The sequence below is a fragment of the Ambystoma mexicanum genome, chromosome 1q, assembly GCF_040938575.1.
Source record: "Ambystoma mexicanum isolate Mex_15411 chromosome 1q, UKY_AmexF1_1, whole genome shotgun sequence".
Taxonomy (NCBI): domain Eukaryota; kingdom Metazoa; phylum Chordata; class Amphibia; order Caudata; family Ambystomatidae; genus Ambystoma; species Ambystoma mexicanum.
Genome location: NC_090922.1, coordinates 239293128 through 239308720, shown reverse-complemented (window position 1 = coordinate 239308720; position 15593 = coordinate 239293128). Strand labels below are relative to the sequence as shown.

The 15593-nt window shown below is 45.5% G+C and overlaps 1 protein-coding gene across 1 annotated transcript in view; it reads left to right on the top strand.

Annotated features, from left to right (window-relative positions):
- The window catches only part of PPP1R12C (protein phosphatase 1 regulatory subunit 12C), a 1339157-nt gene that overhangs the window by 1275128 nt on the left and 48436 nt on the right, over positions 1 to 15593 (top strand). The window contains exon 21 of the mRNA XM_069638043.1: positions 4183 to 4233. Coding sequence (XP_069494144.1) covers positions 4183 to 4233 — 51 coding nt within the window. The remainder of the gene's footprint in view (positions 1 to 4182; positions 4234 to 15593) is intronic.

The window sequence follows — 15593 nt, the reverse complement described above, 5'->3', positions numbered from 1 at the left end:
GGAGGTCTCGCTCTCTCCAGGTTAAAAATGAAAAGTCCTAGAGTCCTGCAAAGGTGCTGTGGGTCTCTAAGGTAGAGAGGAATTAGCACGTCTGAGAATTCTCCCTAACACCTAGCCTAGTAAGATTGTTGTCGGTCTTCTCTCTGTTCCCCCTCCCTTGCCTCGTCGCGCTTTGAAACACTTTTGTATAGGTGCGTTATAAATGTCATATCATATCCCTCAAATGAAGAAGCTCCTTTTGGCCTCCCAATTTGGTACGCCAAATGTACCAGAGAGTATTATTGCAGAGTTTGGGAGACCAGACGCTAGGGAGCATGCAGACAACTCATGTCCAAGGTAGAGGACTACATGAGGGGGTTGGGGGGAGGTGGGTGGAGTAGGCCTCCATTGCCATTCAAACAGGATGATCTAACAGACATCCTAGATACGGGTCCACAGTCCGATCCCTTAAGTTTCATTTTGCCTTGCAGAAAAGGATGGCAACGAATTGGGAAACACTGGAAACGAGTCCGGCTGTGAATAAAACCTTGACCAAGAAGTACTGCCCTTCCAGTAGTGACCCCTGATTACCTGTCCAAACACCCCACTCCAGAGAGTCTGGTGGTGCAGGCAGCTACTGAAACATCTAAGTAAGCTCCTACCATCCCTCCAGAAAGGGACGACAAAAGAGTAGATGGATGGGGCAAGGAAGGTATTTTCTGCAGGGACTATGACACTCAAATCTGCCAACTCCACATGTGCCCTTGCAGAATTTACGTTCACTCTATGGGACTGCATTTCCATGGCGGCTGAGCACATTCCTGAACGGGATGCAAGAGACAGGTTCTTAGCCATGGTTTGAGACGGCAAAGAGGCCATGTGTGAATCTCTTCAGTCAGGTCTTGATTCTGCTGACAGCATCATTAGAGCCATGGCTACTAGCACCGTTATGCGCAGATTTGCCTTGTTGCGGAAGTCTGGTTACACAACGGATGTGCAATCCAGACTTCTCAACATGCCCTTTGATGGGTCTCACCTTTTTGGCAACAAGGCTGACGAGAGTCTTGGGAAATTGCAGGCCTCAAAGGTGGCAGACAAATCATTAGGTACCTCTACCCTCTGATCTCGGGCCCAGGTCCCCTCCCCTGCCAGCTGCACTCCTGCACTGCCCCTCTGGCAAGGATATTTCATTTGTATCACGCTCATACACATGTTTCATACACAGTTGCTATTGGGCAACCTCACCCTTTTTGACCTAGTGGACAAACTTGGATGGGGTTGATCTTTTCGCTACTACTCTGTTGGAAGGGCGAGAGCAATGGCTGGTCAAAGGGGCCAAACAAGATTTCATTGTGGTGAAGGAGGAAGGGGTGCAAAGCCAGCTCAAGCAGGGGAATCTTTACCATCTGCCACTGCATCAGCCACCTCTGAGGTCTTGAGTCACAGTTCACCAGTGGGAGGCAGGCTGTCTCAGCATCTAGAAGAATGACGAGACATTACTTCAGATGCTTCGGCTTTGGAAACTGTAGCCCATGGTTACTGCCTTCCTTTTATACAGAGACCTCAAAACAATCCACCGGGGAACCACACTGAGGATTCCAGACCCGCTCCTTGTGCAGGAGATTTTAACCCTGTTAGAGAAAGGTTCTATAGAACCAGTGCCTGTAGTGGAGAGGAACAAGGGTTGGTATGCCCCTTATTTTCTAATACCCCAAAATGACTGAGGACTGAGACCCATCTTGAACTTGAGATACTTGAACAAGTTCCTCAGGAAGGACAAGTTCAAGATGGTCACTCCTTCTCACATCCTTCAGGCCCTCCAACTCCAGTATTGGATGGTGTCATTGGACCTTCAGGATGCGTATTTTCATGTGCCACTCCATCCCAAGCACAGAAAATACCTAAGGTTCGCAGTTCAAATTATCAATTTCGAGTTCTGCCATTCGGGCTGACCCAAGGGTTTTCACCAAACTGATGGCGGTAGTGGCAGCGAGTCTCAGGAGAGGGGAGATTCACGTCTATCCCTACCTGGACGATTGGCTGATCAGGGCACGTTCTCCCGAACAAGTCCTGGATCATCTCAACGTCACCTGCCACTCCCTTCACATGCTGGGCTTCTCCCTCAATTACAAGAAGTCTGATATGACACCTTCTCAAAAGCTGGATAATCTTTGGGAAAGAGCTTGTCACCATTAAACCCATACTATTGGAAGCTCTAACATCAGCCCGTAGAGTGAGCAAATTGCAAGCCACCCTTTTCTATCTTTCATAAGAATAGAGTAGTTCTAAGGGTTAAATCTTCATTTTTATCCAAAATAATTTCTGATTTCCACATAGAACAAAACATAGTTTTGTCTTCTTTCCATCCCCCCCTCCCCAGTCTCCCCCTCATCATAGCAAGGAAGAATAGAGGTTACATTACGTTGTATTCATGATCAACTTTTCCTTGGCTATACGTGCCACAAACTGGGTCAAGCTGTTACCAAACAGATCTTATCCAGATGGATCATTCTTGCCATTTCAGAATGTTACGGGCTGGCGGGAAGGTGCCTCTTGAAGGTTTAAGGGCCCATTCCACCAGGGGCATGGCTCCCCTCTACAGCCCGGAAAAGGGGTGTACCGATAAAGTATTTGTGAAGCGGCAATGTGGTCTACTATCCACACGTTCACAAAGCATTACTGCCTGTAATCTTCCCTCGGTCAGGATGGTAGTTTTGGAAAAGCAGTCCTGCACTCTGTTCATGAAAACCATTAAAATCAAATTCTATTCCCTCCACCAAATCAAACTGTGTTTTGGGAGTCTATCAAAGATGAAGTATATGTGGGAGGTCACAATATATGATATGATATGGCATCTATAACGCACCTATACACAAGTGTTTCAAGGCGCGACGAGGCAAGGGAGGGGATACAGAGGGAAGACGGAGACAGCGATCCTACTAGGCCAGATGTCATTGAGATCGTGCAGGGGAAGGTGGGAAAGGGGAGAGGGCAGTGCAGTACATATGATAACAGTAAAATAGAGACAACAAATAATAGAGTGTGGCCAGCTGGTGGCAAGTGCACAGGTAAGTGCAGACATCAGGTGTCAAGTGCTAGTGGGGGCTGTAGGGATACAGAAACAGTCCCCGAGTGCAAGGGTTGCCGGGGGGGGGGGGGGCAGTGCAGGAAAAGAAAAAGTTACTTACCCATAGTAATGTTCTTTCGACTGGATGTTCCTCCCACGTATTGGATATCGCTCTCCCAACCTACCCCACAGTAGAATTTCCAGTGCTATTACAGCTTTAGTTCCTTCAAGGCTGAGTACGGTCTTTCCCGTGGTTATGTGGGTATTTCTACTTGAAGGTAAAAAACAGAACTGAAGCCAATGGGCGCTGCGTGTGCTATATATGCCTTTGATGACATCCTCGAGACAGAGGCCTTCGAGGGACATAGTCGACGCCATCGATGCACAGCGCCCTCTGCCGAAAAAATCTTTCCAAAGCAGCTGAAGCTGGATATCAAATATCAAAGATGAGGAATACGTCAGAGGAGCATCCAGTCGAAAGAAAGTTATCAGGGGTAAGTAACTTATTCTTCCCAGTACTGACACCCTGAAGGACTAGTCCGTTTCCCCATAACATGTGAGCAAAACCCCAGTGGAGTGAAGCTGAAGGCTTCACTTCACTGTAAAACGTCAGGACACGGTAAAAACCAAAAGCAAAATGTTTGGGTGTCCATAGAATATGGAGGGAAAGTTTCTAAAAGAACCTTTCCTAACACTGGTGCACCTGAAAGGCCAGCTGAATATCGGACACAATCTGCAAGCCCAACAGCCCTTTAACCCTCAGATGGAACGGACGTGGCATACAAGTTCTTTTTGCATGCAATGATGAATGTTACCACTGCAGAACAATCCCTGCGTCAGCAAAAGGATGAATTCACTGCCATGTACAATTATCCAATCTTTATTTAAAGCAAACAGATCACTGTTGAGCATTTTCAGTAATTCTGAAGCCTAATTGCCAAGGATCATGCATCCTTATTTGGATATAGTTGAAATGCCTTCATAAATGCTCATTGCTTTGATCTCTCTGCTTGGTATGTAGGTGTCTGTTTTCTGATTCAGATGACGGTTTGCTTGAGTATTAAGCTTACACTCCAGTAAGCTCCTGTCTTAGAATGAGTGACATTTCACATAACCACTTTCCTTCATATTCCTAGGAACGTCGAGCATTGGAGAGAAAAGCAGCCGAGCTGGAAGAAGAGTTGAAGGTAAGTCATTGATTTAATCAGACTTGGTCAGAATGGTGAATAGAAGAATCTGGCACAGACACATTATGGTGGGCAATCTACTTGTATATGTACAGAATTCTAAATTGATAGGCTTGTGTGGTCCACTTTCACTGCACCCCTTATGATTAAACCACTGTACCATGATTTTCTGCTGATTCCTTATACCCACAATGTTGAAACAGAATCCTGTTTTTGTAGTTCTTGCTACCTAGCTTTGTGAGTCCACCAATCTTTTTTGCTGGACTCTATGGTTTCTCAACTGTCTTTCTGGAAGTAGGGGGGGACTCCTAGTAAAGTTAACTTGTCACTGTAACCATTTTTCAGATGCGCTGTCCTTTGTCACCATTATGGCTACCAGGACATGGGTGCTTTTTAAGCACAGTACATTGGTTCCAGGCTGATTCTCTTACCCTGAAAGTGTGCTGAAGAGTAGGCTGCTGGTAGCAGCTATAATTTAGTTTTATCTACACAAGTGTTAGCCATTTTTAATTGAATTAGTAGCCCAATGCACCTATACATTATCCATTTTGTGGCCTTTCTTCTGCATGTACTGAGGCATGGCCAAAATTGTCATTTTGTTGAAGTGGACTTGGTCCGAGTCCACGAAGGCACCCTTTGTTTAGGTTTAGACCACTGCAAACTGGGGTTAAGATGTTACCGTAGCCTCCAATGAGGCACATTCACATTTTAAGTATTTGGCAGTCAGATAGCTGGTACTTGTCACTGCAGTCATGAGAAAATCTCAGGAATGTTGATTACAAAAGACTTCCAGATCTGTAAAGATGGATTACTAAAGTCAGCCGTGGGGGAAGAATTTAGGAGGCCACCCTAGTTATGGGAAAAGGTAAGCCACTGAGAGGTTAGCCAAAACCCAATCCATGTATGTGGATGAGCTGTAAAGACTTAGTCTCAGGAAAAGTGGGTGAGCTAGGACTACAGAGAGTACACAAAGGGCAACCCTCAATTTACGTTCGAGAGTCCATATGCAATACTTTATTAGGCCAGCTAAACCACATTAGGAGATGAAAATTGCAGGTGTGTATTACAATCAAAAACCATGTATAAACAATCTGAGGGACCTCGACGCGTAAAGGATCTTGGATACACTACACGTCACATTAGGGATAGTATTGCAAGCCTGCCCATGCCGTCCCCTTTCGATCCTCGAAAGACAAGATGCAATATACTCTGCGATTACTACTAGATGTCATACTATATCCACAGCATGTGAATCTAAGCAGATACAATCATCAGAAATGCTATTACGGTAAGTAATGCATGTCCTATATTCTTTGCAACCAGTAATTAAACCAGCAATTGAGTCACACTCCCAGTCGGTTTACATCCACAAATACTCAGCAGAGACAGGATAAAGATTTAAAAGTATATCTTTATTGTATTTTTTCCATGATCCCAGAAATCAGGCCAGGGTATGGCAGCATAGAAATTATGCGTTTTGCAACAATCCCGTTGCTTGTTTACATTACCTTACCCCTTGTTCAACAAGTTAAAATACACAATTGGTGAGAGTAAAAACGGAAAAGGGTACTACGCTTGGAGACAGGTAGTCATGGGCTCTTTGGATCATGTCATTTCTTTCTATTTGGTCGGACGTGATAATAGTAAGCATCAACATTCTGAAGTGCAGAGAATCCGGCCGCCATCTTTGACTATCAGTTACAAATTTGCCATTATAGAGTTCAGATCATCATATGTGTGAACACTAAATGTGTTCCTTGGACCATCGCAAATAATACATATCATGTGTGTTTAATACACCAATTAGTATACACATTATTAACATGGAATGCTCTCTTAAGGGAAACCAACAATACGTCCACATTACATATGGCTCTGGTGTATTATTGGGCGATATATTTTCATGCAAGATTAAATAGTGCAATGAACTCGTGAATTGGTGGCGGCACGTGTTTGTTACTCTTTGGCACGAAATACCAAAGAAAGTGGGCTTAATTCGCCATCTAGTGTGGGAACTCTGCCAACAGGAAGAAGCCCATATGCTGCATACGGTCTGGCATTATGGTATCAATAATACATTTTAGTCCTCTGTGTAATTGCAAACAAGTATATGTTGTAATTTCAAGGACCCGTTGCCTAGTGCCATGTGCTTTAAACATGATGATATTAAGTAAAATCTTTGTCATATAAGATCTTAATGTGCAATTGGTCTTAAAGTGCATTGTGCTCAATTACAAACTTTGGCAAACTAGTATATGTTGTAACTTCCAAGACGTATTGCAAAATGCTGTGCACAGTGCAGTAAAAACCAATATTGATGGAATCGTAAGGTGCATAATGCTCCACAAGAACATAATAGGATGCAGTCCTAGCAGTACTGAGTCTTCTAGTTTATAGTGCTGTACTATGGGCATTCTAACACGTGTAGGGATTTTGGCGTGCTGTAAACCTATGGAGTACGGATCTAGCAGCTTAAGTTTTTGAATTGCAGAGTGCCTACCTACATGTATTTGAAAATAGTCATTGTGCGAAGTGTCACATTTTCTAAAACAAATTATCATTGTGTACAGTCCTACTGGTGCAAACGAAAACATTTCTTTCTAAACTTAGCATGGAACAAAGATGTGCCCTGAATAAAAATGTAAGGTACATATAGTCCTTCTATAATAACACAATTGAGCAAGGTCATTAAGGTCCAACTAATGATTAGAACTTCTCACTTCTGAATTTCAAAAAAATCTGATTTGAGACAATTCTTTTGAAAAAATACTGCAGTTATTATTTAATTTGTGTGTAGTAAGTGTTTTAATACACATACAAATTAAACCATAGGATATTCTAATCATCTAATCATTAGTTGGACCTTTATGACCTTGCTCAATTGTGTTATGAGTCTACTTACCTGGGTAGAGCAAGGCATTAACCAGGTGCCCTGTGTAATACTTTCATATAGTCCTTCTACCAGGTTAATAAAAAGCCCTAGATCCCATGGTTTGTAACATGAGCGGCTGCCCATAACCGATACATAATTTAAATACATTTCAAACCTTATGTAGCAGACACCATTTCTCCATCAAAGCATTATACAAAATAGCCTACCATACAACATCTCAATTTCCTTAGTGTGGAGTGTACATTAAACCCAGGGTTCTTTTTAATCCCAAACTCCCAACCAATCTTGATAGATGTAAAATATCTAAATGCGACAAGGAAATAACAAAGAAAAGTGTTTTTAAACCTGGTTAAACCAATAAAAAAAAGGAACTAATGGAAAAAAGGGAAAAAGAATATATACGCACATAAACACACACATATACACACACACACAATCACATACACTGCACACTCTCAAAATAAATTGTCAACACTGGCCCACCTCTGGCCGCCTCCTCTTGCACAAAATTCGTAATACACCAAAACTAAAATAAGCTAAAACAACCACGACTTCCACTGAGCCCTCTAATTCTATGAGCTCCTATTTTTCCTTTATTTCCTTGTCACAAAGCAAATGGTACATTCATCTTCCCTCACTCGGAAAGGCTCCCTACACTACTGTTTTTCCTCTGTAAAATCCTTATATTACCAAAAAATAGCTATAAAAATACATCTCACCACATGCCCTTATCACACTCCTTCACAGATGCACACAACACTCCCTCACAGCTTACCCCTCATTGATATCCTTTGCAAAGGGTCTGTGTGTTCTCCTGGGCTCTTTCGTCACAGGGTCCCAATAACGGCCTGCATTCTCCCAGGAGCTGCACCCGCCGCAAAGAGCAGACAGGAATTCTGTAGAAACAGCTCCTGCACACCTCTGCAGTTTGTATGCTTGGGCCTGGTCACTGCAGGTGGGTGCGGCCCCTTCAGAGAAGCAGCCTGGAAGCCTCTGTCGTCGTGGCGGTTGCTGGGATCACGTCGGGGTCCCAAAATGTAGGTAAGCCCCTAGACGCTCACACCAGAAAAATACCGCCCACTAGGGAAAAAGACCCAGTACACCTCTTGCAAAGATAACAAGATTTTCTAATCGATTGTGTCCTCCAATGTGTTCCTTATCTTTGATAATCGTGTCCAGCTTCAGCTGCTTCGGAAAACCTTTTCGGCAGAGGGCGTCATGCGTCAATGGCGTTGATCTCCCTCGAAGGCCTCCGATGAGTGTGACGTCATCGGATGATATAATTAGCACTCACTGCGCCTGTTTGCCTCAGTTCCATTTTTCTACAAACGTGTTTGCTTCGGAGACTCGGCACGCCTCGCTAGTCATTCTTTGCTACGCAATTCTTAATCTTCGAACATGTCTTCGTCCTCCACTCCGACGACACCTTGCACCGGCTATAAGAAGTGTAAGGAGTGTGACTCGAAAATGTGGATCACAGATCCACATCGTTCTTGCCTGTGGTGCTTGGGAGAAGACCATGACACCGATTCCTGCTCAAAGTGTCAAGCTATGATGGGAAAATCCCAGCGAGAATGAAAGGGGAAGCTATGGGTAGGGAATTGTCCAAGCCCTGTGAAACCAACCCTGATCGTTCCTCGACTGTCGACTTGGGAGATCGTTCTCCTCGACGTAAGACAAAAAACTATTGCGGTCCCGTAGTGGTTCAGGAGGAACCATCGGTTGCCATCTTCATCCTCGTCGGACGAAACCCCCGAAAAAGTAAAGTGCCCCACCAAACATTAGTCATCTGAAGGGTGGGAGGCATTCCACTTGGAGATGCTGAAAATATTTGAAAGGCAGGGTAAGCCTCCGCCCGCGCCTTCTTCGGAAGCTGGCAGAGAGCGGTCTTAACTCGACACTCTCGCGCCTGGGTGTTTGAAGGAATATTAATCGGGAACCCTCGAGGTCTCTGGTGAGTAAGTCACCCGAGACGTGACGAGCGTTCGAGGTCCTTGATGCTGTCAAAACCTGCACAACCCTCAGTCGAAATCTTCGAAGGGGCCGTCGAATCCTCAAAGCTATCCAAACCATTGGTGCCATTACGATCGACGCCACTGTCGACGTTGACGCCAAAACCATCAACGCCGAAAATACTTGTGGTTTCAGCAAAGCCTCCAGATCATGAGAAAACTGATAAGGGTACCAAACAAAAGTCTTCTTTGAAGCCTACAACACCTATGAGTGTTCCTGAAAAGTCTTATACCCCTTTGCCAAGAAAGAAATATTTTAAATCCTTGTCTTCAATTTGTGAAGAAGAAAGGTCATATGAAGAGGATGCCCCTTTTGGCCTTGAATTTGGAAATCCAAATGTACCGGAATGCCTTATTTCGGAAGAGAGCAGGATGAGGGACCTTGTTTATACTCTGCATAATGCCAGTGGTGTTGATACATCGCCTGAAATGGAGTTTGGTAGGCCAGAGCCAGGAGAGCATGCTGACTCTTTGTATCGTCACCTAATGACCAGCGTGGTGGAATACCTAGGCTGGGCTAGACCTCCGGTGCAATTTGTCCAAGATAACCTAACAGATAATCTGGACCAAGATCCACCTACAGACCTGATTTTACCCTTCCATGTGGCTCTACAAAATAGGGTGACCAAAAATTGGGAGTCCCCGGACACCATTCCTGCGGTGGATGATTCCCTCACAAGAAAATACCGCCCTTCCAGTAGCGACCCCGGCTATCTGTCAAAGCACCCCACTCCTGAGAGTCTGGTCGTCCAGGCAGCCACGGCTACGTCAAATAAGGCAGCATACCCTCCCATCCCTCCAGATAGGGACGACAAGCGTGTGGATGTTTGGGCGCGGAAGGTATTTTCAGCTGGGAGTATGGCCCTGAAGTCGGCCAACTCCACATGTACCTTAGCTGAGTTTTCGTACACTCTGTGGGAGTTCATATCCATTGCTGCAGAGCATATTCCAGAATGGGAGGAAAGGGATGGTTTCCTAGCTATCGTTAAGGATGGCAAAGAAGGCATGCGCGAGTCCCTTCAATCTGGATTGGACACTGCGGACGGCATCAGCAGGTCCACGGCTACAAGCACGTTAATGCGCAGATTTGCGTGGTTGCGCAAGTCTGGTTTTGCACCGGATGTGGAAGCTTGTCTTCTAAACATGCCATTTGACGGGTCTCACCTTTTTGGCAACAAAGCTGACAAGAGCCTTCAGAGGTTGCAGACCTCAAAGGTGGCTTCCAAATCTTTAGGGGCTGCTTTTAGGCAACCTCACCCTTTTCGTTAATCAGGACAGTCATGGAGGGGGCGATCCTATCGCTACTACTCCTCATTTGGAAAAGCGAGAGGAATGGCCAGTCAAAGAGGCCAAAGGAAAATCCCTTGTGGTGGACAGGGTAAAAGTGCTAAGCCAGCTCCAGCTGCAGCTTCCTTGCCATCAGCAGCTGCAACAACCACTCCAAAACCACTTTGAGAGCTTGCGTCACGAATCACCGGTGGGGGGCAGACTGTCTCATCATCTCGAAGAATGGCGAGCCATTACTTCAGATGCTTGGGCTCTGGAGACAATAGCCCAAGGTTACTGCCTTCCATTCATAACGTACCCTCACACCAATCCACCGGGGAAACATTCTCTGAGGATTCCAGATCCACTCATTGTGCAGGAAATACTCTGCTTGATACCCCAGAAACACTGGCTACTGAGACCCATCTTGGACTTGAGATACTTGAACAAGTTCATCAGGAAGAACAAATTCAAGATGGTCACACTTTCTCAGATCCTTCAGGCCCTCCAGTTACAGGATTGATTGCTGTCATTGGACCTTCAGGGTGCTTATTTTCATGTGCCAATCCATCTCAAGCAGAGAAAATACCCGAGGTTCGCTGTTGGCAGCTCGCAGTATCAGTTGAGTCCTGCCATTCGGGTTGACCTCCGCCCCCACAGTCTTCACCAAACTGACAGTGGTGGTGGCAGCCCATCTTAGGAGTGGGGGGAATTCATGTCTACCTGTGGTACACATACCTTCTGGATATGTCCATCAGGGTGCATTCTCCCGAGCAAGCCCTGGATCATCTCAATCACCTGCCACTCTCTTCAGACTGGGCTTCTCCCTCAATTACAAGAAGACTCAGATGATGCCTTCCCAACCGCTCCAGTAAATCGGAGGTGTACTAAACACATCCTTGGGAAAGAGCTCGCCACCCAAGGTGAGGGCTCAAGACATTCTTCGGATGGTTATCAAATTTCAGAATGCCCAGAATCTTCTGGCCTTTGATTTCTTGAGGTTGGTCGGCCTCATGGCATCCTGCAGTTTTCTGGTGCCAGAAGCCCACCTGAGAAAGAAATCCCTTCAATGGGCTTTAAGCACACAATGGTCCTAGTTCTCAGGAAAGATGTCGGACCAACTTCAGATTCCAACCAGGGTCTCACAGGATCTTCTGTGGTGGGCCTGCGAGGACAATATTCTGAAGATGGAACCCTTTTGGCAATCATGGCCGGAGATTACAGTATTGACGGACGCCTCACTCACAGGGTGGGGAGCCCATGCCAATGATCTGACAGTCAGCGGTCGTTGGTCTACATTGGAGTCCAAACTACACATCAATGTTTTGGAGCTGAGGATAATCAGACTACCGCTGAAGGCCTTCCTGCCCTCTGTATCGGGAAATAATGTCCTGATAATGACGGACAACACAGCGGCCATGCATTACCTTGACAAAAGAGGCAGCGTAGGGTCAATGCCACTGTGCAGAGATTCAATGCAGCTCTGGTACTGGGCAATTCTAGAAGGAATATCCTTATCGGCAGGTCACCTAGCCGGGGAGGAGAATATTCAGTGAGTCTTTCAAGAGATTGTTGCCCTTTGGGGGAACCCTCAAGTAGACCTGTTTGCGACCGGAAGCAACAAGGTACTGCTCAAGGGAATTTCCTCAAGAGAGGAGCTCTACGTGACGCGTTCGGGATGGATTGGGAGTTTCCACTACTATATGCGTTTCCACCAATCCCTGTCATTCCTTAAGTGATCAGGAGGTTGAGCAAGTTTGGGAAACACGTGATCCTAATTGCCCCGGATTGGGCCAGGAGAACGTAGTACACAGACCTTTTGGATATGTCCATCTGTCCTCAGATACGTCTTCCACAAAGAGGGAATCGTCTCTCGCAAAGGGAGGGCCAGGTTCTCCATCAAGAGGTCAACACTCTAAACCTTCACGCGTGGTTTCTGAAAGGTTGATATACAAGGATTGGGACCTCCCAGATGACGTGACGGAGGTGTTGCTTTCGGCAAGAAGGCCAGCAAAAAAATCTCTATACCGTTGCAGCTGGAACACATTTTGCAACTGGTGCAGAGAAAAGAATGTTGATCCTTTTTTATGTTCAACTCCGGATGTGCTTTCTTTTCTCCTTTTGCTAGCACAAAAAAAGGTCTTGATATTGGAATCATTAAAGGTTTTCTGGCACCGCTTCCCATAGTCGAGCGCTCTTTCGGAAGAATGCTCCTAATTCAAAATTCCATTGGTGATTCAATTTCTGAAAGGGCTCAGAAACATGTTCCCACATTCTACTTTTCAGGTTCCAGTTTGGGACCTTAATTTGGTTCTGAAATTTCTAATGTGTGCCCCATTTGAACCCTTTCACACATGCCAATTGAGGGTATTGACCTTCAAAACCGTATTGTTGGTTGCACTAATATCTGCACGTTGAGTAAGCTGGTTGCAGGCACTCTCTTCCGGGCCACCCTATACCGTATTCCACAAGGACAGGGTTATTTTAAGGGTAAAACCCTCCTTCCTACCTAAGGTTGTATCAGATTTTCATCTAAATCAAAAGATTGTTCTGCTGGCGTTTTACCCCCCGCCACATCCGATTGAAGGGGAAGAGGGGCTCCATAGTTTGGACCCAAGAAGAGCTTTATGCTTCTATATTTCTAGATTTTCCAAACAAAGAATGGACAACCAACTCTTTTTGGCTACACTGAAAAAAAAATGAGGACAAACTGTTTCTAAACAGACTTTGTCAAGATGGATCACACTTGGTATCTCCGAATATTAAAAGTTTGCAGGCAAGGACCCGCCAGAGGGTTTGAGGGCTAATTCTAGCAGGGGAATAGCCTCTTCTGCAGCCCTACAAAGGGGAGTACCTATTAGATCCCTTTGTGATGCTGCAACATGGTCATCCTTGCATACGTTCACAAAGCATTGTCTATATGCTTCCGAATCTCAGGACGTCGCTTTTGGTAAGGCAGTGCTGTATTCGGTTTTATAAAAAGCTGACAATTCAAAATTCTCCACTCTCCTCTAATCCTACATACTGCTTTGGGAGTCTTATCAAAGATGGGGAATACGCTGGAAGACACAATCCATTCGAAGAACAAGTTACTTACCAACTGGTAATGTTCTTTTGACTGGATTATCCTCCAACGTATTCCTAATCGCCCTCCAATCCTACCCCTCTGTAAAATTTCCTATGCTGTTACAGCTTTCGTTCTCGCAAGGCTGACTACTGTCTGCCTATGCTAACAGCCAACATGAAGAGGAGGGAAAAACAGAACTGAGGCCAACAGGCGCCGCGTGTACTACTTATATCACCCAATGACATCACCCTTGGCGGAGGACTTTGAGGGACATTGACTTGATGCCATCGACGCACAACGCGCTCTGCCGAACGTTTTCCCAAGCAGCCGAAGCTGGACATGATTATCAAAGATGAGGAATACATTGGAGGAACATCCAGTCAAAAGAACGTTACCAGTTGGTAAGTAACTTGTTCATTTCCACATAAAAATGGCAACAAAGAACTCTGCTGCTGTGGAACGCTCTTCCAAAATCTGCATGGACAGCACATTCTGAAGGTACAAAGCGTCATCATTGACAGCACATAAAAGAAAAACCTGCGCAGCTGTTTGGTGAGACCCTATACATGGACAGCCTGCTCCATAAGGGATGCCAGGCCATTGGTCCCAGCCCTGTCCGTCAATTGTCTCCCACTTGGGTGGGTGATGATACACTGGTCTACGGTACCAACCCGGGTAATTGGCAATTATTTGCAAACTAAACACCACATCCCTATCTATGGAACAGTGCACCTGGTATGAGCAGACAGGGTCCGTGGGGTGGGGGGAACTGAGGTCATAGTAACTCGCACACTTCACTCGCTTCCAGGCAGGAGGCACCGTTCCAAGGTCTTCCACCCCGTTCTGGGCTATAATTTCATCCCTCCCTGCTGCACAAATCACATGACCTAGAAGTGAAGGCAGAAATGCCCTGCTTTCTGATCTTTTTTGGTCGATCAGGGGCCTAACTGATTAATGATCAGTGGTCTGGGGCTGGCTGGTACCTTGGAATTCAGAGGTCCTAAAGCTAGGGAATTTCGGTGCTATAACCTAGAAATGGGACTGGTGGGGGTCAGAGGCCGGTGCTCTCCTTCTCGTGAGATTATAACGTACAAAGATACTCTGCCCTCCTCCTATGGCCTTATAGGGCACATTATTCCCAGGGCACAATGGCTGCCAACTTGTTAGACAATGGAGGTTTTATGGACCTCTCTGGCTCTGGTCTTTCTCATCATTGCCCGGGATACAACCTATTATTTTCCTCATGTTCACAGCCTACGCCTCGAATTCTGGCTGCTGCGCTGCGTTTAGGCATTACGTTCCATTATGGCTGCTAATATCGGAGATGGTGTTTGTTCCTGCTTGTGCACTACATCTATAGAGCATGCAATAATATGATCATGTAGAAGCCTTTAAGGGTACCCCCTGGTCTCTTACATTACCTTCCACAGTCTCACTTATTCTGAAGTGCTTGGGGGTGTGGGAAGACTGTGACCCCTTCCTAACTGGGTTCACTGGCCCTATGAGGTTTATGGAGGAATTTATCTTTATGATGTATGGGGGCCTCTTTTGGTGGAGATTACTGGAGTAATCGTTCCCATCTTTCTTATGCTTCTTCGCCTCCTTTTTGTGTGGAGTCCCAGAATCCTTGTGAGTATCTCTTTTGGCTACCCACTAGTCAGCAGCTATTGCTAACTTCTTGGGGTCAAGTTCTTTAGAGTCAGCCAGATGCTGTCTCGGCTCTGAGGAACATGCATCAAAATGCTTTCTAGGATGGCAAGATTTCTTGTGCCCTCAAAAGTGCTCACTTTATGGCCCTTAATCCACCCATCTAAGTTTTTCAGGCTCACACACACAAGTTGCCCACAACACACTGTCCTTTTTTTATATGGTCTCTAAACCTTTTCCTGCATTAGGGAAGGCGTCTTCCCAGACCTGTCTGAGTGCTAATTTAACCAACTGGTAATCTTTATCAGGTATGTGTTTCTAAAGTCCAATTGGTATTGGGCTCTAAAAGTCGTATCCCCTGGTTATAGAGTTCCCCATTTCTAATATAGGCCTGCACTACCCAAGGTTGGTAAAGTGGCAGAGCAGCCAGACTTATCTTAGGAGGTGGAATGTGAGCTGTAAATCAGTTCAAAGA